Genomic DNA, 18,129 nt, shown 5'->3' on the forward strand with positions numbered 1-18,129 from the left:
CGCAAACATCCTTTTTCTAGTCTTTGTTTTATTTGCTCACCTTATTCAACTTAAGTTTTATCAAATGATAATGGCAAAAATCAGGCTTATGAAACTTTATTTTTTCCTTTAATCTCTTCACAAATAGGTCAGAATTTAATTTAGTGAGTCTTTGTTGTATATAGAATGATAATCTGCAAAGAAGAAATAAAGAGATGTGGAAATTATGAAACAAATGGCTAACATCCAATTTCAAAAGTCGCTTGAGATCAGTGAATGCCAATATAAGCACTGTTGAGGGGCTGGGGAGATGCAGCAGTTAGGGCGCTGGCCGCTGCTCCTGAGGCCCTAACTGAGCTCCCAGCATGCACATGGTGCTGACCTGTGAAGGCGTCTGATGCCCTCCTCCGGCCTGCAGGTGTACATGCAGCAGAGCTCTCGTCCATGAAAACAAACAAACAAACAAACAAACAAACAAACAAAGACAAACAAAGAAAAGGTTGATGAAAAGTGGAAAAATTGCCAATTCCACCTAATTGTTCGGTAGTATTAAATTTTCAGACTGTTAAAAGTGAGGGTAGGGAATTTTGGCAAACAGTTGTGAAAATTGACGTTCAATTTTTTTTTTTAATTTCTTCTGATCTAGTTTGATGAAACAGTATTCTTATTTTATGTAGAGTTTAAAGTGTGAAGAACTTCATCTTCATGCAGAGAATCTTTCACGGCGTGTGTGGGAGTTGCTCATGCTTCTTCCTACTTGTCCAAACATGCTGACGGCGTTCCAGAGTATCTCGGATGAGCAGGTGAGCCGCAGGCTGTGTGCCCTCTCGGGCAGTGTTTGTGTGCACAGACATAAGGAGGCTAGGGGTCTTTGTTGGATGTCATCATCATTCCTGTCCAGTCGTGTATGCGGCGTCCTCCCCACCCCTGTTTTTTCTATGAACGGATTAGGCTAAGTTGGCCCTTGGGTTGTATGTATTTTCCTATCTGCCCTCTCAGTGTCAGTAATACAGACAGCTATGCCTAGCTTTTTCCAGAGGTGTTTGGGGTCCAAACTCATATCTTTATGCTTCTGTGGTAAATATATTGCTGATTGAGTCATCTCACCAACCTCCTTTTGCTAACTTATTAGGAAAAAAGTGTCAGTTTAAATATCCATTTGTTTTTAAAGTTACATAACATACTAGGTAAATTGTAAGTAATCTTTTATTAAATTGTCTTTAGAAATATTGGAATTTGATTTTTTTAAAAGATTTTATTTATTATGTGTTTGAGTGTTTTGCCTACATGTATGTCTGTGCACCATGTGCATGCCTGGTGGTGCAGAGTCCAGAAGGTGTTGGGTCAGTCCCCTGGAACTGGACTTAGAGATGACTGTGAGCTGCCATTTGGGTGCTAGGAATTGACTCTGAGTCTTCTGCAAGAGCAATAAGTACTTTTAATTACTGAGCTGTCTCTCCAGCCGCAGAGTAGTGTTTTTATTGATGAGATTTTTAAAGACTTGTATGTTTTGAATATTTCTTTTTGACAACAAAACTAGTAAAACTGAGATCAATATGATTTGATGGAGTGACATAGGTCAGACCTGGTTTTAGATTGTTCTACAGATCCAATGACAGAATTGAGAAAACAAAGCAACAAAATTTAATACATAGTTAATGTTTCTTAAGTATCAGATTACATATAAAAAGTGTTGGATATCCTTGTAGAATGCCTTTGCAATGAAAGACATGCTATTTTCTTTCAGTGATATGTTCTTGAGTATGTGTATGTATGCACATGAGTGAAGGTCCCTATGGAGGCAGAAAGAGGGTATTGGATCCCCAAGAGTGGGAATTACAAGTGGTTTTTAGCCACCCCACATTGATGCTGGGAACTACAAAAGAGCAGTATGTAACCTTAACCTTAGTCATCTTTCTATCCCCTTTTTGAGGGATGGGAACATTATCTACCTCCGTTGGAGGCAGGGACTGACTAGGTAGCCTTGGTTGACATGGAAATCATCATGTATACTAGGTTGTCTTTGAAATAAGAAAGATCTGCCTTCCTCTGTCAAGTACTGAGATAAAAGGTGGGTGCCTCCACACCTGGCCCAACAATGCTTTAAAAAGCTACGTAACAAGGGTTTTCTTCAAGGAAGATCTATTGCAAGACTCAAGTAATGAATACAGAACCAAGTGGCCTGTCGTTACACACCACACTGACTGTCTGATTTGGCACCCATTGCATGAGTTCAGAACTTCTGACTTCTTAAGTTATTTGAATTGAAAAAGGATTAGCTCTGGAATGTGATTAGAGATTACTTTAGTAATAACATCTCAAAGCTACATATTATGCAAACATTAGTTCATATATTGATAGCACAAACAGCAATTTTCTAATTTAATTCTTTTGCTGTTCTTTTTTGATAAAATTTTTTATTTTAACCATATTTAATGAATAGTTTGTGCTTTAAATATGTCACCAGTACCATTTCTGATATTGTCTTCTTATATTTTGATGTTTTTAAAGTGTGCAGTATTTGTTTCATTCCAGTATTCATTTTTATGAGTTTTAGACTTTAGAGAATTATCTAGGAAGTTGTCTTGCTAAACAACTTGTTTTTCTTTTTGTAATTTAAGAGTAATGATGGAGTTAATTGGAAGGAACTTCTCAAGATTAAGAGTGCTCATAAGTTGTTATACGCTCTTGAAATTATTGAAGCACTCGGAAAGCCTAACAGAAGAATAAGAAGAGAGTCAACGGTAACTACACATGCAGTATTATCACTACAGACTTTATTCCTCTAGAATTCCAAATCACACTACCCTTTCTCTCCTGAGTAATGTCTCTCCTGATAACCTCCCTTACTTGTATTCCCCTCCTCACAGGGAAGTTACAGTGATCTTTATCCAGATTCTGATGATTCAAGTGAAGATCAAGTGGAAAATAGTAAAAATTCCTGGACTTGCAAGGTTTGATCATAATTTTTTTTCAAAGATTGAGAAAACTACTTTTTTTGGGTTCTGTAAATCATTATCTTAAGGATTTTTTTAAAGATTTAGTTTTATATCTTTGAGTGTTTGCTTGCATATATGTATGCTTGCTTGTGGAGGCTAATTGAAGGTTCTCCATATCCCTTTGAAGTGGAGTTAGAGATGAATGTAGCCCTTTCTGTGGGAGCCTGAGTCCCTTGCCATAGCGATGTGTGCTCTTAGTAACTGAACCATGTCTCCAGCCTTGGAGGGAGGCTGAGAGTTAGATGCTGGGTGGAGAGTGGTAGTGTGTGTGCGTGTGTACAGAATGTAAGGCAGACAAGAAGCTTATTTAAGCCATTTGAGGGATCATGGGGACTTTGAGAGTGGCTCTTGAATAGTCACAGATGCTCCAGGGAAAGGGAGGTGGGGGATGGCAACCACCCCTCAAATGCCACACAAGCCAGCCTCCTGGTCTCCTGCTTGAAGACTCCAGTTGTCCATAAGATATTAAAGGAAGTGTCCTACAAGTCCCAAGGTGATGAGCACCTGTCACCAGAGCCTGATGCTCTTAAAGACTTCTGAGTCCCATCCAGCAACAGAGACTCAAAAATAGGGGACAGTGTCCAGGCTATGGGGACAGGGTTGTTTGTTATAAGTGGTCTCCAATGCCCAGAAAACACTTTTTGCCTGTGAACTAGTTGAATAAACCATTGATGATGTCCAAGTATGGAAAAGTGTCAGTGGCAAAAATGCCAGTTGTGCTACTGGGACCCAAGATGAGAAGTACATTATTGCTAAAGCTTCAGGTGACAGTTCATTCCCATGGTCAACTTGGTCGGGTTTGGGATTACCGAGGAAATACAGCCCTTAGCATAGAGTTTCCAAAGAGACTGAAATGGGAATGAAAAGACCTACCCCAAAAGTGTGGCACAATCCCATAGAGGGGTCCTGGACTGAATAAAACTGTAATACAGGGAGGAGCCGGGGGAGTATTTGTTTCTCTCTGACTTCCTGCTTGCAAATCTCCTACCACCGTGGCCTTCTGGAAGTGGGGAGTGGTGGGGGGGGGGATATGTGTAGAGGCCAATGGCTATCCTCTAGTGTCAGTCTTATACACCCTTTGAGATAGGGCCTCATTGGCTTTGAACTTGTCACTTAGGCTTCCTGACTGGTCAGCAAACCCCAGGCATACTTTTGTCTCAGTTTTCCCTGTGCTGTGCTCATAAGCACCATCATGTTTTTAGGTGGTTTTCAGGCACTGCGTTTAGTCCTGTGTTTACAGGGTTAGGCTCTTACTGAGTGAGCTGTGATTGTCTTTAGTTGTGCCTAATTTACTCTTAAAGTGAAGGTGAAAACTACATTTTTTTCATAGTAATGGTAAGTGAGATTATTTAATGCTTTGTTTCTCCTAAGTTTTAGCCTAATTTTAGTACTCGTGTTTATCCCACGTCACTGTCATCATTGTTTCCTTGTTCTCCAACACACATTGAAATTAGGACCTCTTAGTATCTGAGGCTCAATAGCCAAAGTTTGAAGTCATGTTTATAAACTCTAACAAGACTTTTTAAATAATTTCTGAAAATATTTTATATAGGAGTTACTTTTAGTGAGGTGGTGGTGGTTCACAACTTTAATCTCAGCATGTAGGAGGCAGAGGCAGGCGGATCTTTGAGTTCAAGGCCAAACCGTCTTCAGAGTGATTTTCAGGACAGCCAAAGCTGCACAGAGAAATCCTTTCACTGCCCCTGCTAAATTAATTTTTTTTTTCTAGACAGTGATTTTTAAATAAAACAATTTTTTTTTAAAAAAAACACTTGCTAACTAAGTCATCAAAACAGATTGTCACTGTTCCATATAACTAATTTTCTTTCACCTTTGCTCTCAAAATTGCTTACAGTTTGTTGCTGCTGGCGGTCTTCAGCAGTTACTAGAGATTTTCAACTCTGCGATGCTGGAACCTAAAGAGCATGAGTCATGGACTGTGGTAAGTGGACTGTCATGTCGGCTGATGACAGTTGTTACCTTATCTCAGTCATCCTTGGTACAGTTGACTAAGACGATAGAAAGGAAGAGTTTTGGTAAGTTGACGTACATTGAAATGTAACTTAATGAAGCAAAGGGGAGGTTAGTTTTGGTGTGTTCAGATGGCTCCGTGGCTGAAGCACTTGCCATGCAAGCCTGATGACCGGTTGAATCCCTGGAACTCACGTACCAGCCTGAGGAAAGAACAGGCTTCAAAGGTCAGGTTATCTTCTGACCTTACATAGGATTTCCCACCTCTGTTACCTGTGTGCGAGCCCACACACCCGCGTACACACATGTGCACACACATGCACGCACACACATGTGCACACATACACACATGCACACACGCGCGCACACGCACACACATGTGCACACATACATGCACACATACATGCACACATACATGCACACACACGCGCACACATGCACACACATGTGCACACATGTGCACACATACACACACACGCACACACGCACGCACACACACACGCACACACGCGCACACACGCACACACGCACACACACACGCACACATACACACACATGCACACACACACGCACACATACACACACCCGCACACACGTGCACACACATGCACGCACACATGCACACCCGCACACACACACACGTGTGCACACACGCATGTGATAATATAGTTTGATATAAGCTATTTCGGTCTTGTCGTTGCTGTTCTTTTGCTTACTTTTGGTTTTTGAGATGGGGTTTCTTTCACTGCCCCTGGCTGTCCTCAGACTCACAGAGGTTGCCTTCTTTGGCTCCAGAGTGCCAGGATTAAAGGCAGGCTTCCACCTTGCTAGAGCGTTTTTAACATACTTGACATGAATAAGTGCTAAATTTAATTATTCAGAAATATTACAAGTTCATGAACAATTACTTCTCAGTTGTTTAAATCACTTATTAGTATTTATATGGTTTCAGAATTTTTTTCACTTTCTCTTGAGTTGTGTTGTTTGTCTTTTTGTCAGGGTCTCCCTGTGTCTTCCAGGCTGTCACTAACTCTACCCAAGGCTGTCTTGGCCTCCTGAGATTACACTTGTGCCACTATGCCAACCTTTACTTGCTTTTTCAAAGTGGTTCAGGCTAGGAGGAGAAGCCCACACCTTTAATCCCAGTACTCAGGAGGCAGAGACAGGCCAACTTTTTAGTTCAAAGCCAGCTTGGGCTATAGCAAAAAGTTCCAGGACAGCCAAAGCTACATGATGAAACCCTGTTTCTAAGTTTAAGAAAAAGTCAATAAAAATGGTTCCTTTACATGTATGTGCTACCTGGATGGATGTAGTACCAGTGATTAGATGCAGGCCCTCTTATGTGCCCAAGAAGTCGTTTACCAGTGCCTTCTATCTTCACAAATGAGTATCTTTTGTTCTGACTAGTTCTGCTTTTATAGCAACAGTACACAAAAAGTGTTTCTAGACCACACTGATTTCTCTGCCATGGCATCGAGAAACTGAGGATAATTAACCTTTTTGTTTTTATAATAATTAGAATTTTATTTTTTTTTAAATTTTTTGTTTTTTACACTCCAGACTTTATCCCCCTCCCAGTCTCTGACTATTCCATATCCCATACCTTCTCCCCTTGTCCCCCTCCCCAATCTTTACAAGGATGTGTCCCATCCCTCCCCACTCCCAACCAGACCTCCCGATTCTCTGGGACCTTAAGTCTCTTGAGAGTTAGGTGCATCTTCTCTGACTGAACCCAGACCCACCAGTCCTCTGCTGTACATGTGTTGAAGTCCTCATATCAGGTGGTGCGTGCTGCCTGGTTGGTGATCCAGTGTCTGAGAGATCTCGGGGGTCCAGGTTAATTGAGACTGCTGGTCCTCCTACAGGGTCATCCTCCTCTGTTTTTCCAGCTTTTCCCTGATTCAACAGCTTCTGTCCATTGGTTGGGGTCAGCAGCTTCTGTCCATTGGTTGGGTGCTCATATCTGTATCTGACTCTTTCAGCTGCTTGTTGGGTCTTTCAGAGGGCAGGCATGATAGGTCCCTTTTTGTGAGTGCTCCATAGCCTCAGTAGTAGTGTCAGGCCTTGGGGGCCTCCCCTTGAGCTGGAACCCACTTTGGGCCTGTCTCTGGACCTCCTTTTCCTCAGGCCCTTCTCCATTTTTGTCCCTGCAGTTCTTTCAGACAAGAACAATTATGGGTCAGAGATTTTGATGCCCTGCCTTTCTGCTGGAGGTGGGCTCTACAAGTTCCTTCTCCCTGCTGTAGGGCATTTCATCTGGGGTCCCTCCCTTTTGAGTCCCGAGAGTCTCTTGCCTTCCTGGTCTCTGATACATTCTACTTCCTACCTCCTGAGGTTGCCTGTTTCCATTCTTTCTGCTGGCCCTCAGGCTTCAGTCCTTTTTTCCCACCCAATACTGGATGGGGGTCCGTCCCCCCACTCCCCTGCTTTCCACCCAGGTTCTTCCCTCCCTCCCCCTTCCATGATTGCTTTCTTTTCCCTCACAAGTGGGATTGAGGCTTTCTTACTTGGGCCCTTTGGATTGTTAACCTTTTTGAGGTCTGTCGACAGTATCCTGGGTATTCTATACCTTTTTATTTGCTAATATCCACTTATTAGTGAGGACATACCATGCATGTCCTTTTGGGTCTATTCCTTTTGTAATATTTCACATAAATATTGTACTCTCTCAAAAAAAAAACCCTACTATGTTACTATTATGAAATTTAACAACAATGCTATTATATTAGGTAAAGGAGATTGCTAGTGCAATATTCACAACTTTATGATTCTTTCTCTCCACCATTTTAGGTTCTGGTGACTACTCAGAAATTTAGATTGCGTTGTTTTGATGGCAAATGCCTTTACCCACTGTGCCACCTCACCTGACGCCCTGTTTGCCTTCTAGTTACTTCTGTGGTTTTAATGTTTTGCTTTCTTTAGGATTGTGTTGTCTGTCTTTTAGTAGGGTCTCTCCATGTTCCTATGAAAGGCTGAGCATCTTTTTCTGTGGTTTGGTCCTTGGTGTGTTTCTGATTGTATATACATATTTTTATACTTTTTCAAATACCTATTGAGTTAGGCAGGATGAGTTGATGAGTGTTTGTAGTGTTTCTACTTGTGGGTGTTATCAAGAAGTTCCTGTGAATATCGCCAACCTGTGTGCATACCTAGGAATTTTAATTGCTGAGTTCAGCAATTATTGTGTTTAATATTTTAAGAATCATCCACACAGGTCTACCATTTATATTCCAACCAGTTTTGTTTATCCTAGTTTCCACACCAAGGTCATTTACTATCTTTGAGATTTTAACAGTCTAGGGCCGGTGAAGTTAGATGTTCCCATGGTTTTGTTTTATATTTTCCCGATAACACAGAAAGATAAAGAACTTTCTGTGTGCATATTGGTCATTGTCTTAGTTAGGGTTTTACTGCTGTGAACAGATATCGTGACCAAGGGAACTCTTCTAAGGACAAGATTTAATTGGGGCTGGCTTACAGGTTCAGAGGTTCAGTCCATTATCGTCAAGGCGGGAGCATGGCAGCATCCCGGCAGGCCTGGTGCAGGAGGAGCTGAGAGTTCTACATCTTCATCTGAGGGCTGCTAGCAGAACACTGGCTCCCAGGCAGCTAGGATGAGGGTCTTTTTCTTTTTTAAAGAATTTATTTCATGTATGTGTATGCTGTTGCTGTCTTCAGACACACACAGAAGAGGGCGCCAGATCCCATTACAGATGAGCCACCATGTGGTTGCTGGGAATTGAACTCAGGACCTCTGGAAGAGCAGTTGGTACTCTTAACGGCTGAGCCATCTCTCCAGTCCTAGGAGTAGGGTCTTAAAGCTCAAACCCACAGTGACACACTTACTCCAACAGGGTCACAGCTTCTAATAGTGCTACTCCCTGGGCCAAGCATACATAAACCACCACAGCCATCTTGTATCTCCTTTGCATAAATGTCATTTCTGGTCTGTTGAATGCTTTTATTGTTGAGTTTTAATGCCCAATATGTGTTTTGGATACTGATTTCTTAGCAAGCCTAGGGTTTCAAATACTTTTGTGTTAGTAAATGGTTAACTTTTCCTTTGTAACATGAAACATATTCTTTTTTTTTTTTTTTTTTCCGGAGCTGAGGACCGAACCCAGGGCCTTGCATTTGCTAGGCAAGCGCTCTACCACTGAGCTAAATCCCCAACCCCTACATGAAACATATTCTAATTTTGGTTAAGTTGCTTGTCTTTTTGAGGTTTGTGCTTTTATTGTGAAGATTTATGATTGTTTTCATCTAAGTTTTCTCATTTTAATTTGTCCTTGAGGCTTCCATTACCGTTAGTGAGATTTTATTCATACAAATGCTGCTGTTATTTTTCAGAACGCTGCAGTTTTGGAAGCCTCTCTGCTTGTGCAGTGCTCAGGCATGCTAAATACACAGAGCACCTCATTACCCGAGGGTCTGTCTGTTTCCTAAACACTTTCTCTTCCAACAGAGCTGCTCTAGGAAACCTGAATCATAAATTAAAGCTTCAGTTAATATACATTTATGTACTTTTTGAGAAGTACTTAAGTAATCTTTTACATTTGTCTGTGTTTCAAAACGTTTTGACATTGTGTTACTAGTCAGTGGGTTTTTATAGTTGATAGTGTATTTTATATGACATACCAGAATTTGCTTATCTACTTGTTAATGGACCTCTGAAGAAGCTATGGATCCTCAGACATAAGTTTTTGGGGCACATATATTTTTCGGTAAATTCCAGGAAATAAAATCACTGCATAATAATGTAAGTGAAAATTTAAATTTATTTGAAGCTGTCAAACTGTTTTTCAGTGAATATCTTTTGTAGAACATAAAGGAATTTTCTTACTCTGCATCCTTTCAAGTGGTTGCTTTTGATCAAGAGTTAGTGTTTGAGACTTTCCAGGCCTGAGTATGCACTGTTCACTGCTTTATAGAGTGTTTCCTTATCCTGCGTGACCTGAGTATACACTGTTCACTGCTTTATAGAGTGTTTCCTTATCCTGCGTGACCTGAGTATGCACTGTTCACTGCTTTATAGAGTGTTTCCTTATCCTGCGTGACCCGAGTATGCACTGTTCACTGCTTCATAGAGTGTTTCCTTATTCTGCGTGAGTCCCAGGGTTCATCTCCTCATCTGCAAGAGCTTTTAAGACTTCGTTTTTCCTTTTTTCAGGTGTGTGTGTGTGTGTGTGTGTGTGTGTGTGTGTGTGTGTATACTATATACATATATACTTATATATGCAAATATATATGGTGAATGTTTTTGTTGTGTATATTGAAGGGTTTTATTGTTTGTTTCTTTCATACATGGTCTTGTTTTGTAGTTCAGGATGACCTTGATGTTTCATTTTGCCGATTCAGCTTCCTATGTTTTGGGACCCTCCATGTCTGGCTTGACAGTGTCGTTTTAAGAGGCAGGAGATGTAAATCTGGACATAGCTGAAGGTGTTCTTAAACTTTCGTATGTCCCTCTCTAGTGCTGGGACTGTGGTTGTGCCCCACCATGTCTGTGTTACGCTGTATTGAGAATTGACCTCCAGGATCTGTGTGTGCTGAGCAGGCGCTCTACTCACTAAGCTACATTCTGGGTCCTAAACAGCCTTTTCCCTCATCTAGTTACTCCTCAGTGATTTAGTTCGTGTATATTACGTGGTCATGCCTGTGCCTTGGCGTGCTCATGGAGATCTGAGGATAGCTTAAAGAGCTGATTCTCTCCTTCTACTCTGTGGGTCTTAGGGATTGAATTCAGGTCATTAGGGTTGGTGGCAAGTGCCTTTGCCACACCGGGCCTATTCCAGCAGCCAACAGTATTTTCTAGGAGGTGTTTTTAATTTCACTGAAAATTGTATTTCGTTTAATGTATTGCAGGGTCAGAATGATTTTTCTTATGTGTGGTGGAGGCATGTATGTATGTATGTATGTATGTGTGTGTGTGTATGGGTCACATGCATGTGTGTCTGCTGGTAGGCTCTCATGCACCTGATGTGGAGGCCAGAGCTAACTTGCTGCTCATCTTAGCCTTGACCCGTGCACCTTTGCTTGCTCTTTGATCTGGTGGTTGGAAAGTCATCCTTCTGGGCCCTGCAGCCCCACAGCCCTGCTCCAGCTGGGTTTACTACACCGTGCTGCGGTACGTGGAGTTGTTCTGTATTCTCATCAATGGTCTTGGTGAACATTGAAGTTTAGTAACGTGGTACTGCTATTACTGAGGGAAGGATGCTTTTCTTCTGGTAGATAGATCTAAGTACCACTTAGCACTGGAATCAGGAGAATAGGAGGCCAAGGATTGTTGTAATGAAATTTCTAAAAATCTTCTCTTGTGTGTAAGTGATAATCCAATTTACTTGTTTAAAGAAAGTTTTTCGAGTTGTTATCAGAGCTTAAAATTCATTGTAAATTTTATTTTTTTCATACTATTTATTTTACTGAATATTTACCTTAACTACATTTGTAAGATTTTTAGATAAAACATCCTTTTGAGTATTAGTATGTCCCTAAATCCCAAGCTTGATCTACAGGGCCACTTCAAGCCAGTCAGATCTACATAGTGAGACACGGGGTCTTCTGAAAAGCAAGTCACTAGCGTAGAGGAGCAGCGATATGTAATAATTTATTTTGCAGTTCATCTTACTGGTGAGGGACTTTTAGTTTTTTGTTATTGTTATTGTTTTAAAATGACTTTCCTTGGCTTGGAACTTACTGTCTAAATCAAGCTGACTGAACTCAGAGACCCACCTGCCTCTGCCTTCCAGGTGTATGGGTTAAAATTGTTCATGACCATGCCTGGTCCTCTAGTAGTATTTTTAATAAATTTGAAAACTACATTCTTTAGAGCATATTTTCCCTGTTAGCTTTTACTAAGAACATTTTATAATAATTCCATGGGAAGTAAATATGTCATTTCTAATTTTATTTTCTTTCTCTTACAATTTATATTTAAAAATGAAAATTAAAATAAAAATAATAGCAATAGCTTTTGAATGCAGAACTTGAGTCTGGAGCCTGCAGTGGAAGTGGCCGCAGATCAGAATGAAAAGGAGGCCTTAGTTTTATTAATTAGCAGCTCCAGCCTTGTGAATTGTGTGGAGGACCTAGCTGCCTGTGAAGAGAAGCCTGTTGGAGTAATTTATGTTTCTTTTTTACTCTTTATTCTTTAGGGGAGAGGCTTAAGACAGGGTTTCTCTGTGTAGCCTTAGCTGTCCTAGAACTATCTGTAGACCAGGCTGGTCTTGAACACAGAAATATGCCTGCCTCTGCCTACTGAGGGCTAAGATTAAAGGTGTACACTGTACCGCCTGGTGTCACCCTTTATTCTTGTGGGATTGAAATTAAAGTGTACCCATGGGGTGTGCTCGGCTAAGAGCTCCATTTACTTAGGAAGCAGTGAGTCCTGAGATCAGTGGCCGTTTGCTGATATTGTGTTGTCTGTATTACAGATGCCTTGTTCTCTCCCCTAGTGGGCCACATACAGTCTGTCCCTTTCAATTAAACAGAGGCACTGAGTTATACATTCTAGATGGAGAAGCAACACTCCAAACTGTGATGCTGTGGCTATCAGGGGACAGTTGAAGGGACCTCTTGGTGGTTGAAATAATTCTTATGAACAATTATCTTTAATGTATTAAAATTACCACTTTAAAGGGAAGCTTTGTTTAACATCTGTATTTATGAACTCACGGTAAAGAGTTTCCTGAGAGTTTAACTTTGTAGTGGATCACTTTCCTAAAGTAAAGTTACATAATTTAAAGAAGTCATGTAGCACATTGATGAGAGTCTACCCATAATGGTTTTTGTCTCTTAATTTCAAAGTTGTATAGTGGTCATACCTATCATAAATGAAATAGAGAGCTGACATTGTTTTCTCATTCGCAGTGGCAGCTAGATTGTCTTGCTTGCTTGCTGAAGTTAATCTGCCAGTTTGCAGTAGACCCATCAGACTTGGATTTAGCTTATCATGATGTTTTTGCCTGGTCTGGCATAGCCGAAAGCCATAGGAAAAGAGCCTGGCCTGGCAAATCAAGAAAGGCTGCTGGTGACCACGCCAAGAGTCTCCATGTTCCACGCCTAACAGAGGTATGGTTTAGAAAGTCACGTCAAATTATTCTAATGAAGTCTACTCAAGTCTTGAGAAAAGGTGTGGTGTGGTTTTTACAAAGTGAAGAAATACACTAACACATAAGTGATTGCTATAATACCGCCCGTCAAACACAGCAACATCATGATTTGACATTGTAATGATGTTTCGGTAATAGTTTTCAGTTTTTCATTTAATAGAAATGCACAGTGTACCATTTTAATATGTTATCTAACTTTACAGTTACATGTACTATTAGAACTTTATGATGTACAGTCTGAGTATGTCAGAATTCATTCAGAAGTACATATTTCAACAGAGGAAACGTGGCAGAAGATAGATTTCATATATGTGCGTTGAAGTGCTAAAACTCTAAAATGGGGTCTTAAAGGAAGCCAGGCAATGAACTATTTATTCCTAGAGCTGGATGAAGATCATTGTTGGAGTTTTGAAGGAGTTAGGAGCTTATCGGAGAGAACCTGTTGAACTAGATTTAGAAAAATGAGTCCTTTAGAAAGCAGAAGACTGGGACTGCAGAGATGCTCAGAGGTTAAGAGCACTTACTCCGTGTCCAGCAGACTTTAATTTGGTTCGTAACCCCACCACATAGCTCATAACTTTGGCTTCAGGGAGAGCTAATGTTCTACTCTGGCCTTTTTGAGTATCTGCATACATGTATACACACATACTCGCACATAAAATTAAATTTAATATGTAAAGCCTATCTCTTCTGGTCAAAAGCCTCTGGAGCAATATTCAAAAACAAGGAAGTCCACTATCTAGTACAACAGCTTATATTAGGAACCCAGATGTGGAGGGTCACATCTTTCAGCATGAACAGAGCTCAGGGCCAGGTGTGGTGACACATATCTAGGGTCCTAGCACTCCAGAAACAAAGATAGGCAGATCGCTGAATGTTCAGCCAAGCCAGAGTTAATAGGAAGAAGATTCTGTCTTGAGAGTGAGAAACAGAGACAGAGATCGATCTTTTTTTTTTTATGATTTATTTATTTATGTATTAGTACACTGTTGCTGTCTTCAGACACACCAGAAGAGGGCATCGGATCCCATTACAGATGGTTGTGAGCCACCATGTGGTTGCTGGGATTTGAACTCGGGACCTCTGGAAGAGCAGTCAGTGCTCTTAACCACTGAGCCATCTCTCCAGCCCCAAGATCGATCTTTTTGACAATGTGTTTTTTGATCAAATAATCAAATGGATCCCCCTCACCATCTCCTTTTTGGATTGGGGAAGAAGAAAAATGAGTTCTTATTGAAATCTCTTCCTCATTCTGTCACTCCTTGAGAGGTACACTTTATCTAATACCTGCCCCCAAAACACAAGAGTAATGAGTACAGATAGAGGAATTTGGTGGTAGACATAAGATTTAGGAACTATTGGTTGGTATAACATAACTAAAGTATGTTTCACTTTTCCAATGTTAAGAGATTGCATTTGAAAATTCATCTCTCCTAGTATTGGAAATTATTTACATCTTGTAAATATAAGAAGTTCTGTGGATTTGAGATGCTTTCCATTGTATTAACTAGTGGGAATAGTACTTGGTAATTTCTTTGTTTCTATTATGTTTTTACCAGAAGAAGTCTTCCACATTGTAATATAAATAACCAAATTGATGTGATTCTTTTTTACTAACTCTTGAAATAATTTCCTTTAAAAATTGGTTACTTTTATGTGTATTGAGTGTTTTGCTAGTGCGTATATATGTGCACCTGGTAAGTGCCAGGTGACCAAGGAGGCCAGAAAAAGGCATTGGATCACCTGAAAATGGAAATGCATACAGGGATGTTTCCATTGGGTTCTGGGAACCAAACCCGGGTCCTCTTCAAAATGAGCAAGTGTTCCTAATGCTGAGCTATCTCTCTAAATGAACCTCCGTCTAGTCAGACATGGCCTGCCATTTAGAACATGTACTCACTTGGTCAGAGATCTCGCATATTTATTATTTACCAAACAATTATAGCTTAGTATGCACATAAGAAATAAAACTTACTGTTGCATGATTTTAGGGAAGGTGGTGGAAATGAAAGTACATTTGGTATTTTGGTGTATTCAAAGTTTCTTTTTTCTCCCTCGATGTTTTTGTTTTTAAAGGTGTTTCTTGTGCTCGTCCAAGGAACCAGTTTGATTCAGCGACTTATGTCTGTTGCTTATACGTATGATCATCTGGCTCCTAGGTATGCACTTTTGTGTTATGTATGTATGTATGTATGTATGTATGTATGTATGTATGCGTGTATGCATGTATGTATGTATGTATGTATGTGTATGTACATATGTGTGTATGTGTGTATGTATGTGTGTATATGTATGTGTATGTGTGTATGTAGTGTGTGTAGTGTGTGTGTATGTACATATGCGTGTGTATGTATGTGTGTATATGTGTGTATGTACGTGTGTATGTATGTGTGTGTATGTGTGTGTATGTATGTGTGTGTATGTGTGTATGTATGTACATGTGTGTGTGTGTGTGTGTGTGTGTACATTCAGTTCTTAAGCTTCAGTTTGGACTGGGTCTGGTGGGACTCACCTTTAGTCTTAGTCCTGTGGTGGCAGAGGCAGGTAGATTGTTTACTTTTGGATTTGAGAGGTGACTGAGTCAAAGTGCTTACTTTTGTAAGTGTGAGAACCTGAGTTCAACTCCCAGCATCCACATGAGTGCCGGATGCTGAGCTCTGATGTACCCATAGTGCTAGAGGTGAGGTGAGCCGGGAAGGACCATCCCCAGGCCTAGCCATCCACCCAACTCGGCATTCCCCAGTTGTAGTAAGAAAGAGACCCTTGTTAAAGAGAAGGTGGAGAATAAGAGAGGACACTTGACGTCCACCCCGACCATGGTGGCATGCATATCATATACATTAAAACAATAAATAGCCACTTCATCTTGAAAACAGTTAATAAGAAGTTATAGGATTTTATAACGTAGTGCCCTACTTTTCACCTAGACTTACATATCTTGTAAACATTTGTCCAACATATGTTCATGAATATCTTCCTGTGTGTGTTTATACATTCTATGGAGTTTCATGAACGAAGTTCTAGACATTATGGCTATGTAGGACTATTTTGATATTTGTTTCTTAAAACCCAGGACTTTTTTTTTTGTACTAGACTTTTTCTTAATATTGTGGATGTGAGTGGATGTGTACTAGTGATGACTGTTGTTATCAGCAGAGATTTGAAGAGGATTTCTAGTCTCTTGAAGTTGAAATTACATACAGGTGGTTGTAATGTATTTGCTAGGAAGACTGGAATTTGATTTCAACAGTCATTCCCAGAAGCCAACAGTTAGTTGCCTATAACTCTAGGTCCAGGGTATATAGTAAACTATTCTGGCCTCCATGGGTGCATATTTATGTACGTACGTGTACACACACACACACACACACACACACACACACACACTCAAAGATAAATCCTCAGTTTTTATATATTCAATTAATAGTCCCTACCAGATGGTCTCATTAAATTGATTTTTTTATTTTTTTTAAATTAGCGATAGGCTCCAGACAAGCATTTTACAGTAAGTTAGAGTCAAAAACCCCTGTGAATTGGGTAAGTTTATGCTGATCCTAGAGCCAGATGTGTGTGTCTTACTTTACTGCTCTCCACATACTCTGTGAGACAAGCTATGTGGAGCTCTGCCTCTGCCTGTACTCCAGGGGTGGAACTACAGAGAAATGCAGCCGTGCCTTGGGTTTGAACGTGGTGCTTAGTATTTGAACTCAGATATTCATGCTGCAGAGCAGTGACTATTAGGCCATCTTCGTGGTCCTTTAATACTTTTGATAATTCGTTCTTGGTTCAGCATCATGTGATGCCATTAGTTGTCATATGTCTTCCCTGTTTTGTCAGTATAGATACTTTCCCAATCTTTTCATAATACTGACATTTTAGTAGTACAGGCCCATTTTGTTTTTTAATTTGGAAACATGATCTTGCCAGATCTGCCTTCCTTCAGTGTTGCAGTTCTCCTGCCTTGGCCTGTAGAATGCTGAGAATCCAGGCCTGTGTTTGTTATGCCCAGCTTGGGCCAGATAACAAAAGGGGTTGTTCTAGAACATTTTTCAGTTTGGTTCTTACATTTTTAGTAGTTATATTTCAGAAGTGACATGTTTTTGATAGTACATTTGCTATTGATGATACTAATTTTAAGAGTTAATCTGACTCATTCCTAGTTTCTCTGCTCCAAACTTCCCTTCTAATAAGCCGTAAGTGTGAAGACATTCTGAAGTTGTCAGCCTCCTGCTTCTCATAAAACCTCAAGTAACTTGAGCTTTTATCAGAAATGTTTTTCTTGAGTAAATGTTAACATTATCTCTGCTAAATGTCGATGTTCCTAATTATGAGTATTTCTTCAGTGTCATTGGATAACCCATCATAGAAGGAGACACACTTTTTAGTGCTATTCAGCTAACTTAGTATTAATTTTTATTGATGGATTTGAAATATTTATGTAAAATTCTTTATTGTCATTATTTCTTTTTCTCAAATTATTCAAGCTGTCTTACAGAAGCCACTTGAGATGTGGTGATGATGGTGGTGGCACACGCCTTTAATCCCCACACTTGGGAGGCAGAGGCAGGTGGCTCTCTGTGAGTTTCAGGACAGCTCCGGGCTCCATAGGCTACCCTGTTTGTAAAGACCATCACCACCAAAAAAAGGAAAGAGCCAAAAAGAATGGGTTGGTTAATATATGGGACCTAGTTTTATATCTCATATAATCATAAATTATATTAGAGAGTGATAATTTTAAATATTTCATACTATGTTTTATTGGATTGAACTTATTATACACATTCTTAAAAGAAACATAAAAAGGCTTATTATAATCTTTGCAGCACTGCTTCTCTTGATCTCATTTTGTCTGAGTTCTATGCTGTAATGTTTTCTAAAGCTGTAACCCAAGGAACCTTTCACCAGTTACTAAAATTTTTCTAACGCAGACACATATGGATTGCTCCTGAGTTAAATGTCTTGAGCTAGTATCAGTTTATAAAAACTAAACATGAGGGTCAGTTCTGTGGGTGCTCTTCCTTAACGCAGCTACTGTGGAAACTGAAGCACTGTAGTTCAGCATAGGCCTG

General features: G+C 40.2%; 1 protein-coding gene across 10 annotated transcripts in view; it reads left to right on the forward strand.

Annotated features, from left to right (window-relative positions):
* The window catches only part of Usp34 (ubiquitin specific peptidase 34), a 190,610-nt gene that overhangs the window by 102,844 nt on the left and 69,637 nt on the right, over positions 1-18,129 (forward strand). For all 10 annotated transcript variants that reach the window (XR_015636753.1, XR_015636754.1, XM_087583898.1 and 7 more), the window contains 6 exon segments: positions 657-782; positions 2,601-2,723; positions 2,850-2,933; positions 4,834-4,920; positions 12,819-13,019; positions 15,137-15,219. Coding sequence is in view for 8 of the 10 variants with exons in the window: in XM_087583898.1 (XP_087440024.1) it covers positions 657-782; positions 2,601-2,723; positions 2,850-2,933; positions 4,834-4,920; positions 12,819-13,019; positions 15,137-15,219 (704 nt within the window). In the remaining 2 variants the exon portion in view is untranslated.

Source organism: Rattus norvegicus, chromosome 14, assembly GCF_021556685.1.
Source record: "Rattus norvegicus strain SHRSP/BbbUtx chromosome 14, alternate assembly SHRSP_T2T, whole genome shotgun sequence".
NCBI classification, from domain to species: domain Eukaryota; kingdom Metazoa; phylum Chordata; class Mammalia; order Rodentia; family Muridae; genus Rattus; species Rattus norvegicus.